Source organism: Brachycentrus maculatus, unplaced genomic scaffold, assembly GCF_059751285.1.
Source record: "Brachycentrus maculatus isolate JH-2025_06_01 unplaced genomic scaffold, ASM5975128v1 h1tg000043l, whole genome shotgun sequence".
Taxonomy (NCBI): domain Eukaryota; kingdom Metazoa; phylum Arthropoda; class Insecta; order Trichoptera; family Brachycentridae; genus Brachycentrus; species Brachycentrus maculatus.
Window position 1 is genome coordinate 376,457 of NW_028280797.1, and position 14,952 is coordinate 391,408.

Below are 14,952 nucleotides of genomic sequence, written 5' to 3' on the forward strand. Positions count from 1 at the left end.
AGCAATGGGGGCGCGAGATAGAGACAGGCATGAATTAGAAAGAGATAGAAAGGCATTCGCCGGAGCTAGCGATTGAGTTTGGCTTAGTCCCCAGAACCAAAGATCAAAGACGAATATCTATTTACTTATATTTCTTCTTTTTTTATGGCTGTTCACGCTTCTAGCCAATGCGAGTTATTTTTTATTTATATATTATTATTTTACACTTTTTACAATTTAAAAAAAGATAATTGTTTGAGTTTTTATTATTTACAAAAAAAAACTTCAATTTCATACTATTTCTGTGAGCCTAAGCGGCTCATTATTAGAAAGTGGTATCAAATTGTGGTAAAGTGGGTTCGAACCGAAAAACTTTGATTAAAAAATCCGAAACACTAACCACGGGACCACAACCCGATACGATTTGAATTCAAATGCAATTCGCCGCGCCGCACATAGGGGCAAGATGACTCGAAAACAACAAAAGCGCGGTCGTGCGGAACAGCTTTTGAAGATAGTTCTGAACGATGCAATCGCCGCAGAATTGAAAATCTAGGGAACTCCACTCTACTTTCACAACTAGGTTATGCAACGACAATGAATCTGAAAGCTTCTGGATAGCCAGTTGCATCCAAATTATTAGCAGAAATAAAAATTATTGCAAACAAGTTTGGGAGGTTAATAAGGTTGAGATGTTAGTGGAAAATGGAATGCTAATGCTGGAGAGGTCTGAAAGGAAGCCGTCATTAACTCTAGAACACTACCCTCAACTTTATAGGCATGAATACTACCGTGGGGTACCTGAGTACCCCGTAGATATTTATGAGTTAGAAATAAAACTATAAATTTATCAATTAATTTCTTGTATTTACTCAAATGTACTATTACTTAGGCCTACAAATAAAACAAATTGAAATAATTTTTAAAATTTTTGTTTGCAAAGATTGCATATTTTTATTTGATGGGTGCACAAATATGACGACGACAAGAGGAGCACGCGGTCCTCGATTTCCTATCTTTTATATGCGGACAGAAGCAGCAGCGATCAGGTTTGGTATCTCGAGGGACTGGTTCAGCAATGTCCATTTCATTTTTTAAAATACCATGTATAGATTTCCTTATATCCCGGGGCAAACATGGCCATTGTAATTTTTCTTGCATATACGGTGTTATAAGAGATTTTGCCATTTCCTTAAAAAATAGACGTCTTTTCGGAATGAGTTTCTTGTCTGGACTTCTTGACATAGTATAAAAAATCCAGGAGTTTACTCCTACTGTATTTAAGAGGGTATAGAAAATACACAAAGGCTATCTTCTCGTTTTTTCTAGACGTAGAATACTTTTTACTCATCTGGTCAAAAACATCTACCCACATTTTATTTTATTATAAAATGCTATAATTTCTGGCAGTAGTACTTTATTTTCTTCATTGATACGATACCACGAATGTCATCTTCATCGCCACTATCAGCGTATTTGCAAGCAACAAGAGTGGAGTAGTGATTTTGAGAATTAACACCAGGCTCTTCTAAAAGCTAAAATCTTGAATGAGGTCATCCAGTTCATTATCTGAAGCACCTCTAGTATTCATCTCCTCATTATCCAAATCTTCTAAAAACACTGCTTTTTCACCATCAGTTCTAAGACGTCGATTTGATCTATGAGACAAATGACTAACAAAAACGTAGATTACTTGTCATGGAAAATAACAAACTTATAAACATATGTAAAAAGAATCATAAAAACACGATTTTAAGTGATAATAAAAACATAATATACCTAATAAAAGAGTTAAATATTTATTTCAAGAATAATATTTAATAAAACTTACCAATAAATAACAAAGTTCAGCCGCCTTCGAATTTGAAAAAACTTTGACAACTACTACCGTGGGGTTCTAGAGTACCCCGGAACACCCGCCCACACGTCTGTACCTGCGCGACACTTCGATGGACAGTTCGTCGCAGTAACTAATAATTAGAGATTAGCTTGAATGGCGCAAGTGTGGATACGATATTTTTTTAAATACTGGGTTTTTAAAATCCTGTGGGGTACTCCAGTACCCATGGTAGCGTTTAAGAGTTAAACGGGTGCCCAATGAAATAAGATCTAGGTCTCCAATTAATGCCCTGCAAGTGCAGGCCTCTGACGCCCCCTCGGAATTATTAACTATCATTTTTTTAAATCAGAATATTATATTTTTTAGTCGAAAATTTTAAGATAAATTTATATGTCAAGTATTGTCTTCTCAATCCAATTCCATTTTCTACTAACATCTCAATCTCATCGACCTCCCCTAACAAACAAAATTAATTGAAAATCATTTGTAAATGTGTATGAAATATATTAAATAACTCACTAAACAAACCAACTTAATAATGAAACTAACCCCAATTACAGGAAAACAAACGATTTCAATTCAAATCGTATCGGGTTGTGGTCCCGTGGTTAGTGTTTCGGATTTTTTAATCAAAGTTTTTCGGTTCGAACCCACTTTACCACAATTTGATACCACTTTCTAATAATGAGCCGCTTAGGCTCACAGAAATAGTATGAAATTGAAGTTTTTTTTTGTAAATAATAAAAACTCAAACAATTATCTTTTTTTAAATTGTAAAAAGTGTAAAATAATAATATATAAATAAAAAATAACTCGCATTGGCTAGAAGCGTGAACAGCCATAAAAAAAGAAGAAATATAAGTAAATAGATATTCGTCTTTGATCTTTGGTTCTGGGGACTAAGCCAAACTCAATCGCTAGCTCCGGCGAATGCCTTTCTATCTCTTTCTAATTCATGCCTGTCTCTATCTCGCGCCCCCATTGCTGTTGTTATGAATGTCTTTTTTTTATTTATTGGCTATTCACGCGTATTCCACCGTTCAGCCAGGTTGTGCTATTATTTTTATTTTTATTTACATTATTTGTATGTGAGGCAAAAATATGTATGATAGATGTTCGAATGGTGAAAGAAGGAAAGAATGCAGGGCTGAGATAATCATTATTGATAAAATGGTGTACTGATGAAGTCAAGGAACTCGCCGAAGAAAAACCATCTGAAATACAGAAGCTCACCGTCACCAGAAGAATATGCTAAATATGTGACGGTGAGAAACCGAGTGAACTCGGACATAAATAATATCAACATATTTGTTGTTAGACAAATAGTTAAAAAAGCAAGAGAGTTCAATAAGACAGCTTACCTCTGCTTTGCAGGTCTTACTAAAGCATTCGATAGAGTCAGATTAAAGGAAGTCATTAAAATTGTCGATGAAAAAGAAATACCCTCTAATAATATCAGTTATGGCAAATAAAAACCTATCAGCGGAAGCTAAACTGGCAGTGCGCAACGGAGTCCTGGTTCCAACTCTAATGTATGGAAGTAAAACATGGAGTTGGCAAAAGAAGGATGAAAGTAGACTGAGTGCAGTCGAAATGCAATCTCTCAGAAGAATGTGCGACAAAACGATGCATGATAGATGTTCGAATAGTGAAATAAGGAAGGAATGCAAAGCGGAGATAACCATTATCAATAAAATTAAGAAAGGTGCGTTGAGATGGTTTGGACATGTGGAACGAATGAGTGAGGAAAGAACGGTAAAACAAATTTATGAGGCGAATGTAATGGGGAAAAGGAGCCGAGAAAGACCAAGAAAAACATGGCACGATCAGGTATGCCAAATAGTTGAAAGTGGTCAGGTTGGGAGTCGTAGTAATCGGCGGGTATGTATGAGGAGATGCATGAACGTGGAAGAGGCGAAGAATGTTTGCAAAGACAGAGTGGTGTGGCGTTCTATACTCTCTGCCTGAAGCGGCGTGATGGTTAGTTAGTTAGTTATAAAAGATCTAAACGAACGAGTGAAGAAAGGACTGTAAAAGAAATTTATGAGGCGAATCTTGTTGGGAACATGAGCAGAGGACGACCGGGCAAAACTTGGCATGATCAAGTATTTAAAATAATTGAAAGTGGTCAATTCAGGAATCCGAATAATCGGCGGGTATGTATGAGGTCCGCCTCCATAGTGTAGCGGTTAGCGCTCTAGGCTACCATGCTGGAGGTCCCGGGTTTGATTCCCAAGAGGGTCGCAATAAATATTATTGATTTTTCAGTCAAATATATATTTAATATGACCCTGGACTGGTACCTGAAGCGAAAGGCTGATCACCTTTCCTTCGTGTATTTAACGATCAAGATAACACTGCTTCTATATAATGCAGTGCCCTATGCACCTTTGGGGTGCGGATAAGGGTTGGGAGGAGGATGTGTGAGGGGATGCGTAAAGAAGAATGTGTACAAAGACAAGAGTAGCGTGGTGTGGTGTTCTATTCTCTCTGCCTATCCCTGCGGAAGCGGCGTGATGGTCAGTTAGTTACTTTAGATTGCATTTCTGTAAAAAATTAAGGTCAATGTTGTAAGATCACAGAGAGCGGGATAGGATGATACTTTTCAAGGATCTCGGTCATTAATGAACAAAATAAAAACATATTTAAGAGCATAATATGTTTATTTTCAGGGGGGAGAGTATACATATATTAGTCACGATGAATAACTCCCAAGAAAATTGTGCAATAACACACGTTTCATGGTTATATCATCTATCTGCCTATACATATCTGCAAACACTAAAACAGTAATTACTGGCTACACATCCAAATAAAACAATGCCGAATCGTCCTCTGTAGTTTATATATTCTGATCCAGCGCTAGGAAATGAAACTGTCCAAAGCGCCAACACAATGGGGGAAATGGAACCCTTCTGCCGCGACAAGTCATTTGCCAATAGTTGTACGAGTCTGAAAAGGTAACAAAGTTACAGAATTAGTTTATATGTTTGAAAAATAATTGCGAGCATTACGACCCACTGAGCGATCTCCGATTATGAGGATATCAGACACCGGTATACACTGAGATGGTCTTATAAGGTATACAGTGGCAGGCTTCCCGGAGGGGCTGATATGAAGAGTTCCAACCTCATCATAAAACTGCTCGTGGAGCACAGATGGGGGCTGAAAATTTGTCAGCATCAAGAGTCCAGTCCGGTATTGCGATTGCAAGCTTCGGCGGGCTGGTCTTCTTACATCATATATCGAATATTATTTATTAATTATCATCCATACCTATTTCTTTGTGAACAAAACATGGCCAAGCATTGCACCCACTAGTAAATTGACATTTGTAACTGTATAAGTAAAACTGGAAAACCATTTCAAAATCTATACGCCACGTGCTGTAGTTATTTTTGAATGACATCTTTTGTGTTTGTTGAATCTTATTTTATATGCATATATTGCAATAAACAACATTATATGACAATAAATGTACTTGTAATTATGTTTGGCTTCTTTCTTACGAGTCCATGCTCGGATGATATGGCGCGATTAGTGTAACTCTTTATGAAAGGTGGGCTTCAAATAACATTTAATCGTTCACCTCTTGAGCGCTGGACACGCAGGGTATTTTCTTTAAAGGATATTTAAACTCGGCTTCTGCCATCCCGACAATGTTCCGAAATTTCCCAGGTGGCTCTGCCGACAGCTCAGAGTCGGTTGTCCGTACTTTACCTAAAATATAACATAAAAACGATAATAAAAACAGACTCGCTGTCAACGGACTGTCAGAATGACATTTCACACAAATTTTGCACAGTTTTTCAGGCATGAAAAACAACAACAAAAACAGTTGATTACCTGCAATGCTGTTGATGGGGTCATTCGGGAGGTTATAGAATACATATTTCTTCTAATTAGCGCTTATTTGAGCAGCAGTCGAGACACATTTCTTGCGTAATTTGTTTGACAGCTGTTTAGCAAACGGCGGAATGAGAGGAAACGCCTTACCAATAATGAAGTACTCACATTTCCAATACATAATAGTTATTTTCAACACGAGATCACCCGGCGTGTCATTTATCGTTTACAATGAATTATATAAATTAGTTTGTGCAATGAATTCATGACGGTCGCCCGGCCAGACTCGAACGAAGCTTATATACAAATATCATATACTAATGATGGCGCTGTAGGTATTCGATTTCGCGTCACATCGCCAGGTTGGCAGTGAAATCTTTCGTCTTTCCAAAATTCGTACTTGAACGTTACAAAACCAGAGAAAATGTAACAAAATCTACTATTTTCCTCGTCGTGAGTGACCAGCATCACACAACTTACCAAAACAGTTTCTGGAATAAGTGTTGCTAGTATTTAAAAATAGGTACTTTATTTTTCAATTTAAAGTTCTCACTTATTGGGTGCAACAGGTTTTTATTTAGAATCAACTACAAATAAAACTTATAAAGTTGAAACCTAAATAGGGCCATGATAAGTGGTCTTGCATAAGCCGTCCTTAAATTTACAATTCACTTGGTTGTAAGGTAATTTAAAAAAATAAATGAGGCGTAACCACAATTTTTCAAAAACGGCGAAACCATCAATTTTTCATATTCAATATTTCATATTTTTTAATTTTTCTACTGCAAATTATTTAACGGGATTCCTTGAAGGATTTTTTTCAAAATGTACTTAGAAAACAATATTAGTCATTGATAGATACTATTTGAATATATTTAAAAAAAAATAGGTATAAAATAAACCCATAGTTGGTTTCAGAGAAAAAAAAATGGCATAGAGAACGAGAAAATGACAGTGAAGTAAAAAATACGATATTGAATATTTAATAGGAATACTGTTCAATATATTTTTATTTTTTTTTTACATTAAGAATAAACATAACTTAAATCCGGTTTATGCATTTTCTCATAAATTTAAAAAAAATATATGCTTTTTTTTAATAAATATAATTTAAAATTACAAATAAATTTAATTACTTACATAAATTTTTTCGAATATTTTTTAAAATTATTCATCATTAAAAAATGAAGTAGTTTTTAGTGCTTAATTTATCAAATTTTATAATTAATTATAACTACGCGACCGGGAGGGGCTGCCACCAATCGTCATTGTGTCAAAATTTAGAACTAGTAACAGTATCACCAGCCCCTGATTTTTAATGTTGGTGTACGCTAGGCCGGCCGTTTTCATTTTTTTCGATTTCTTAATGGGCACAGCGTTCAAAAGGTGCCAAATGGTCCTTAAATAACATGTGTAAAAAATCAATTCATAATGATAACTCTCTCTTGTCTCCGGATTGATGTCAAAGTTCCATTTTTTCGTGATTTTCTAGGTAAATTCCAGTTTGGATTCCATCCAATAAACAATTTTTTATACCTACGTCATTATTTCAGACCTGTATTACGGTGTTTAAGGGGTGGGTGGGTCAAGTTGAGGAACACCAGCACACTTGTGACCACTTCCTCCTGGACATGTTTCCAGAATAGCTCAGACCAATAAAACGAAAAATTGTGTTGCGCTCGTTTTCAAAAATTTTGCCATGGATCCTACTCGTACAAAGTGAAAATGCCGGTTGTTTGGTGATTTAAGTTATAAAAAATACAATACATTACCAAACTTCGAAGAAATAATTTATTATTAGATTAAAACCAATATTTTTAGCTTTTCCACTTTTTTATTTGACCAGCGACCGGGTTTCGTCGTTACCGACATCATCAGACTGGTGATGTCGGTAACGACGAAACCCGGTCGCTGGTCAAATAAAAAAGTGGAAAAGCTAAAAATATTGGTTTTAATCTAATAATAAATTAAAAATGCAATTCCATCACGAAGTGTCAGTGGATAATATAAATCTATTTCGAAGAAATAATAAAATTACTTGAATAGAACCAGTATAAGGTAAATCTTGCTTATAAAATAAACAATGAACCCACTTAAAAAAATATATAACCAAAATATATTTAGAAATTCAAAGAAATAGTTACTTCTCACGCCCTGGAAATGTATTGCTCTGAACCAGCCATTAGTGACCTAGCAGCCCGTTGTATTTTAAAAGCCTACAACATTAATTACACTTCGAATGATGCATCATCCTACACCGATTTTTTGACTGGTAGGAAAATATGATAACTTCCAATATTTAAATTTAAATCTGACAAAAATATCCAACAAGTTGTCACATGAAAGGAGAAGGAAGACTGGTTTTTAGACCTCTCACATCATACTTAAGCAGTTAAAAGGACAATAAAAACCATAACAGAAGCTTCAGTTATATTATGCAAAAAATCTGGTAAAGAAAGTTGTATAAAAACCCAGATAAAATATCGAAAAGCCAAGAAATATAGAATACAATAAGGATTTTTGCCAGGATAAATATTTTATTATAATTCTTCACACACTTTACAAGAAAATACCTCCCCAGCTAAACGAAATACATATCGCCAAAAATAAACTACATGAAACATTCATAGAATTACAGAATCAAAAATACAGAAACACAAAAACAAATACCAAGTTTTGTCAAATAAACCTACTGTCATTATCCATACATTTTTTTAATTAACGGAAAGATTTATAATAAAGATTTATAAAATAATTCATAATTGGATAATGGAAATGGTAAGATACGAATCAGATTGTGTCATAAAGCCACGTATTCCATAATTGCACGATTCATGATTGACAAACAACTCGCAAATAATTTATTTATCGCGTATTTTAAAATGAGCCATTGCACGGTGGAGTACGCCCTGGTGAAAAGTGTGCGAAATTTTAAGTTTTTGTCAGAAAATGTTTTGAAAGTGAAACATTGTTTAATTTATTATTAGATTAAAACCAATATTTTTAGCTTTTCCACTTTTTTATTTGACCAGCGACCGGGATTCGTCGTTACCGACATCATCAGACTGGTCTGATGATGTCGGTAACGACGAATCCCGGTCGCTGGTCAAATAAAAAAGTGGAAAAGCTAAAAATATTGGTTTTAATCTAATAATAAATTAAAAATGCAATTCCATCACGAAGTGTCAGTGGATAATATAAATCTATTACATTGTTTAATATTTGTTCTCTTAATTTTAACGCTTATACAACACTTCATAGTGTGAATTATGTACTTTGAAAATTTCATGTAATAAAAAATAATAAAACCTAACAAAAAATAATGTTTTTTCGTCTTTATTTAAATCTAACAATGAATTAAATTAATAGTTATAAGTACAGAGATACTAAAAGAAAATATATAATACATAAAAAAATACTATTCCAAATCTGTATATCGTTATTTGTTTTCCGAATCATCTACACATTCTTCATCTGCTGATTCAGGCAACAAAATCCATAGTTTTGTGTGAAAATGGTTTCCCTTTTTTCTTGGAGGGCGTCTTGTATAATTTAGTAATGGATCTGAACAGAGTAATACTCTATTTAAAAAATCCCGATTGCATACTACCCGCGATAACTTTCTTGAATTTTTTTCTTCTAAATACTTACACACTCTGAACAAGAGAAGGGTTTCATAAGCGTGTAAGTTAGAATTTGAGTTTTTAAGTTGCTTTTCTGTGAAGATCTATAACTACAATCCGAACATGAGTAGGGTTTATCATCCTTCAGAGTTAAAATGTGAGCCTTTAAACCCCGTTTCTGTGAAAACCCATGTGAGTGAACATGTGATTTTTTAAAAGAATGTTTATGTGAACATGTGAAATCACATTCTGAACAAGAGAAGGGTTTCTCACCCGTGTGAGTGAACATGCGATTCTTTAAATCGTATTTCCGGTTACATTTATAATCACACTATGAACAAGATAAGGGTTTCATACGAGTGTGAGTTAAAATGTGATCCTTTAACTTCCCTTTCTGTGAACATTTATAATTACACTCTGAACAAGAAAAGGGTTTTTCACCCATGTGAATAAACATGTGTTTCTTCAAATTCCCTTTCTGTGAACATTTATAATCACACTCTGAACAAGAGAAGGGTTTCTCACCCGTATGAGTAAACATGTGATTTCTTAAAGTTTTTTTTTGTGAACATTTGTAATCACACTCTGAACAAGAGAAGGGTCTCTCACCCGTGTGCGTGAACATGTGAATCTTTAATTTTCCTTTTCGGGAACATCTATAATTACACTCTGAACAAGAAAAGGGTTTCACACCCGAGTGAGTTAAAATGTGAATTTTTAAGTTTCCTTTTTGGGAACATCTATAATTACACTCTAAACAAGAGAAGGGTTTCTCACCCGTATGAGTAAACATGTGATTTCTTAAAGAATTTTTTTGTGAACATTTGTAATCACACTCTGAACAAGAGAAGGGTTTCTCACCCGTGTGCGTGAACATGTGAATCTTTAATTTTTCTTTTCGGGAACATCTATAATTACACTCTGAACAAGAAAAGGGTTTCACACCCGAGTGAGTTAAAATGTGAGTTTTTAAGGTTCCTTTTTGGGAACATCTATAATTACACTCTGAACAAGAGTAGGGTTTCGCACCGGTGTGAGATAAAATGTGATTTCTTAAAGAATTTTTATGTGAACATCTATAATTACACTCTGAACAAGAGTAGGGTTTCACACCCGAGTGAGTTAAAATGTGATTCTTTAAGGTTCCTTTTTGGGAACATCTATAATTACACTCTGAACAAGAGAAGGGTTTCTCACCCGTATGAGTAAACATGTGATTTCTTAAAGATTTTTTTTGTGAACATTTGTAATCACACTCTGAACAAGAGAAGGGTTTCTCACCCGTGTGCGTGAGCATGTGAATCTTTAATTTTCCTTTTCGGGAACATCTATAATTACACTCTGAACAAGAAAAGGGTTTCACACCCGAGTGAGTTAAAATGTGAATTTTTAAGTTTCCTTTTTGGGAACATCTATAATTACACTCTGAACAAGAGTAGGGTTTCGCACCGGTGTGAGATAAAATGTGATTTCTTAAAGAATTTTTTTGTGAACATCTATAATTACACTCTGAACAAGAGTAGGGTTTCACACCCGAGTGAGTTAAAATGTGAATCTTTAAGGTTCCTTTCTGTGAACATCTATAATTACACTCTGAACAAGAGAAGGGTTTCTCACCCGTATGAGTAAACATGTGATTTCTTAAAGAATTTTTATGTGAACATTTGTAATCACAATCTGAACAAGAGAAGGGTGTCTTACCCGTGTGAGTAAACATGTGAATTTCTAAATACATTTTTCGGTAACATTTATAATTACACTCTGAACAAGAGAAGGGTTTCACACCCGTGTGAGTTAACATGTGAGCCTTTAAATGCCCTTTTTTGTAGAATCTATAATTGCACTCTGAGCAAGAGAAGGGTTTCTCACCCGTGTGCGTGAACATGTGAATCTTTAAATCGTATTTTTGTGAACATGTATAATTACACTCCGAACAAGAGAAGGGTGTCTTACCCGTATGAGCGAAAATATCATTTTTTAAATGTGTTTTAGTTGAACATGTGTAATTACATTTTGAGCAAGAGAAGGGTGTCTCACCTGTGTGTGTAAACATGTGATTTCTTAAGGAATTTTTATATGAACATTTGTTATCACACTCTGAACATGAGAATCCATTCTTTCCTGTAAGTACCGACATTTTACGTAGCCTTAGTTTAGTTGCGCACGATGATCTAATTTCTTCGAGACCGTTAGGAGGAGAGTGCTGAGAATCTTCTAAATATGTGGATTTTATAACATTTCTCACAAAATCTGAAAACAAAAAGAAAAGTATTGCACAAAACTGAAATAAAGCAGCACCAAAAACATGGAACTGATCGTCTTATCACCATAAAATTATAAATGATCAAGGTTGATAAATAACAAAAACATAAATAAACACCAGTAATTTTTTTATCGAATTTTTAAACAATAAAAATAACAAACACACAATAAAGAGTCCCAAATTTAAAAAAAATATTTTTCCCAGAGTATCAAACCCAACCTAAACACAGTTATCCCTTCCTTTCTCCTTGCCCACCTTACCGCCATTACACCATTACCCCCACCCCAATCCTCATTGGAACCCAATAACTTGTACACTGTTTCTTTTATATATTATGTATGTATGTTTAGTCATAAAATTAACCCTGAAGAGGGCAACAGCTTGTTGCTAAAACTGGTTGGTTGTTAATAAAAATGTGAGTGGATCAAAAAACTAAGTCTTTTATTTTTTTAAAACAATAAGTCCCAAAAAAAAACAAAATTGGTTCCTCGAGGAAAGGAGACTATACATATTACATAGACATATTTACACATGTACAAATAAGCAGTTTGCCTAATTGTCATAGTATGTTTTTATAACCGTGCTTTTATGCAGATTCTTAGGGAGTACGCAAATGTTTCTGGTTATTTACGTATTTATCTATAAAATATAATATGTGAGCCAACAGAATGGTTTGACCCTAGAAATTTTGCACTCCTTAATTTTTTAATGTGAAACTTACTAGGCGGCAATTCGATAAACGATAATTGGAGTAGAATTAATGGTGAACATTTCGTTACGTGTAGTGTAGTCGTCACTAGTCAACTCGGGGCACAAGCTTATTGCAAGCTTACTGGGAACGATTAGCGTGCCATCTACAAAGTGAGAACGCAATCAGTTCGCAGTTTTTCTAATACAAATTTTTATCAATATTGATATTATTCATTATATCGGACACTGGATTCACCTAACGGTTGTGATATCAATTCAAACTGTATCTCAACTTGAAACATGTATTCTTATTCCCTTTTTCTATGAAAGAAGATGGGAATAAAGAACCTTAGCATTCCAGGGCTTGCGACCTGGGATTTGGCTGGCTTAAGCGATCGCTTTACCCACTTATGAATGAATCTTTCTCATGTTAAAAGGAATAATATTAATAAATGCGTCACCATCCCTCAACTATGTCTTAAAAATCGGCCATACTTCACGAAACTCTCACAGGTATGAGGAATCTGGATTGGGCAAATACTTTTATTTATTGCTTTGTCAATTACTTTGTGGTAAAACATGCTAATATTATTGAAGAAAACACCTTTTTTATACCACTTGAGTTTATTTGTGACTTCTAGTTTCGGAAGCCATACTTCATTTATTGCTTTGTCAATTACTTTGTGGTAAAACATGTTAATATTATTAAAGAAAACACCTTTTTTATACCACTTGAGTTTATTTGTGACTTCTAGTGTCGGAAGCTATACTTCCATCTTCAGGTCTGAATATTAACTAATATATAAAATAAAATAAAAACTGTTCTATAAATAAGGAGAGCGGAAAGTTAGAAGACAAGGGGGCGGAGTTTGAAAATAAAGGAAAAATGAAACCCCCCCCCTCCCCCTAACTAACCCCTCTCCTTATTTATGTAACAGTTTTTTTTATTATTTTAGTTATTATTCAGACCTAAAGATGGAATTTCAGCTTCCGAAACTAGTAGTCACAAATAAACTCACATGGTATAAACATAAGTGTTTGCTAATAATTTTGAACAAATACATTATTTACTTATGGTATTTAGTAATAAAGTGATCGCTCAAACCATCCCTCAAGTATGACTTAAAAATCGGTCATACTTCATCAATACTGAGCTAAAAAATTAAAGGCTTAGCTTAGTATTAATTCTAGATTAGAATTAGATTATATCTAGTATTGATTCTACAATGTAGTTGGTACGGTATAGAATTTACCGAAGCCGAATGGGAAATCCATGTTAGTTTGTCAATTGAATTCTTTAAAAGCTCACGTTTTCAGTGAAGAACCTTTGCAGGTCCTCTGAACAATGTATTCGAAGTCCAGTTAGTATTCATACTAGTGTCAACTAATTTGGGAAGAACAATTTTTATATACAACAAGTCGGAGGGCCGAGGGAGGAATGAAATGCGCTATGCTCGGCATCTAGAGCGCTGAAACCGCGTAGAAGACCAGCATCACCCCCCGCCATCTGCTGTTGACTATCCACAATGACGGGAGCTCAACAAGCTGCTCTCCGGCGCTACCATCGCTCAGGGAGACGTCCTGCCCAACATCTTGGACATGCTCCAGCCCAAGAAGACTGAAAAGAAGGCGCAATAATACGACGGCTTCACTTTCCCCCCTTTAGACTCAGCCGATGGACGACGTTTTTCTTTAATATTTTTTTTATCTCTCATTATCATTTTCATATCATAATCCATATATGTATAAGCGCCTTTGAGGTAGTTTTTTTTTACGAAAATGGCGCTATATAAATCATCCAAAATTATTATTATTTTAAGTGTGGAGATTGTTTACTTCATACAACAAAATGTTACTTACTAGATTCTGCCTCAAGTCTGCTCGAGGATTCCGCGCATTCTCGTTTGATGTCGGGATGATCAATATCTATCTCGGTGATTATCGTAATGTCGCTAGATATTAATTTGCGGTGCAGATCAGTAGCTGTCTCCGGCGCAGCTGGCTCCTCGTTCACGTATTCCCCAGTATGGAGAGTATCATCATCACTTCCTGGCTCCTCCTTGATCACAGGATCATCTGGGTATATAATCCTGGAGTACGACAAGTCGACATAACAATGTCGTAAATTAAAGTAACCCTCTACGGCAGGGAAAAGGATTGAATCCCCTTCTGCATCTCCCGGTTCAGCCTTGGCAGGAGCTAAAGTAGGCTCCATCTGATTTCCAAACGTCGAGTTGAGTTTCAGCAGTGTAGCCTACAAATAGAAGAAAACCTGACTTAAGTTAAGAACAGGACACGGCAATATTGAGTACCACACAGGCACCTAACCTGACTAGTGGTAGAAATATAGTTTTTTAAATGATAAAATATATTTATCGACAATCCGATAGATTTGCTCACGTAGTCACTTTACGAACTGTATTGCATTCACCATTCTACCCATGATTGACAGCTACTTCACTGAAATTTCGAAAAGTACTAAGCCTGTTCAATTGTGACGGATACTGCCTTTATTGATCGTCGTTATTAAGGGGGAATCGATTAATTTTACCTATAATACTTATTGTCATGACAAAACGCTAGTTTCCATCAATGAAATAAATATATAATGATAACAAATTACGATTCACAAAATTAATAATTATAATAATTACCTGAAAGAATATGTACGATTAGCACGACGCCAACGAAGGTGATACATAGACAATACT

The 14,952-nt window shown here is 35.0% G+C and overlaps 1 protein-coding gene and 1 long non-coding RNA gene across 2 annotated transcripts; both read right to left on the reverse strand.

Annotated features, from left to right (window-relative positions):
• Window positions 1–4,608: 4,608 nt before the first annotated feature.
• LOC148312318 (uncharacterized) lies at window positions 4,609–5,976 on the reverse strand. The gene is made up of 3 exons (XR_015839257.1): window positions 5,834–5,976; window positions 5,409–5,539; window positions 4,609–4,771 (listed from the first exon to the last, which is right to left on the reverse strand). It is a non-coding gene; the product is annotated as an uncharacterized LOC148312318 (long non-coding RNA).
• A 3,509-nt stretch (window positions 5,977–9,485) lies between these two features.
• LOC148312319 (uncharacterized) lies at window positions 9,486–14,952 on the reverse strand. Its single transcript, XM_088277478.1, has 3 exons — window positions 14,896–14,952; window positions 14,102–14,495; window positions 9,486–11,538 (listed from the first exon to the last, which is right to left on the reverse strand). The coding sequence occupies exons 2-3, from the start codon at window positions 14,454–14,456 to the stop codon at window positions 9,620–9,622; spliced, it is 2,274 nt and encodes a 757-aa protein (XP_088133604.1). The 5' UTR covers window positions 14,457–14,495; window positions 14,896–14,952; the 3' UTR covers window positions 9,486–9,619.

Bases quoted from the DNA above. Each gene is read 5' to 3' on its own strand.
- LOC148312319 (XM_088277478.1), bottom strand. From the start codon at position 14,456: ATGGAGCCTACTTTAGCTCCTGCCAAGGCTGAACCGGGAGATGCAGAA. The intron at 11,539-14,101 runs GTAAGTAACATT...TTTTGTTTTCAG, and splicing joins CAGACTTGAGGCAGAATCTA to ATTTTGTGAGAAATGTTATA.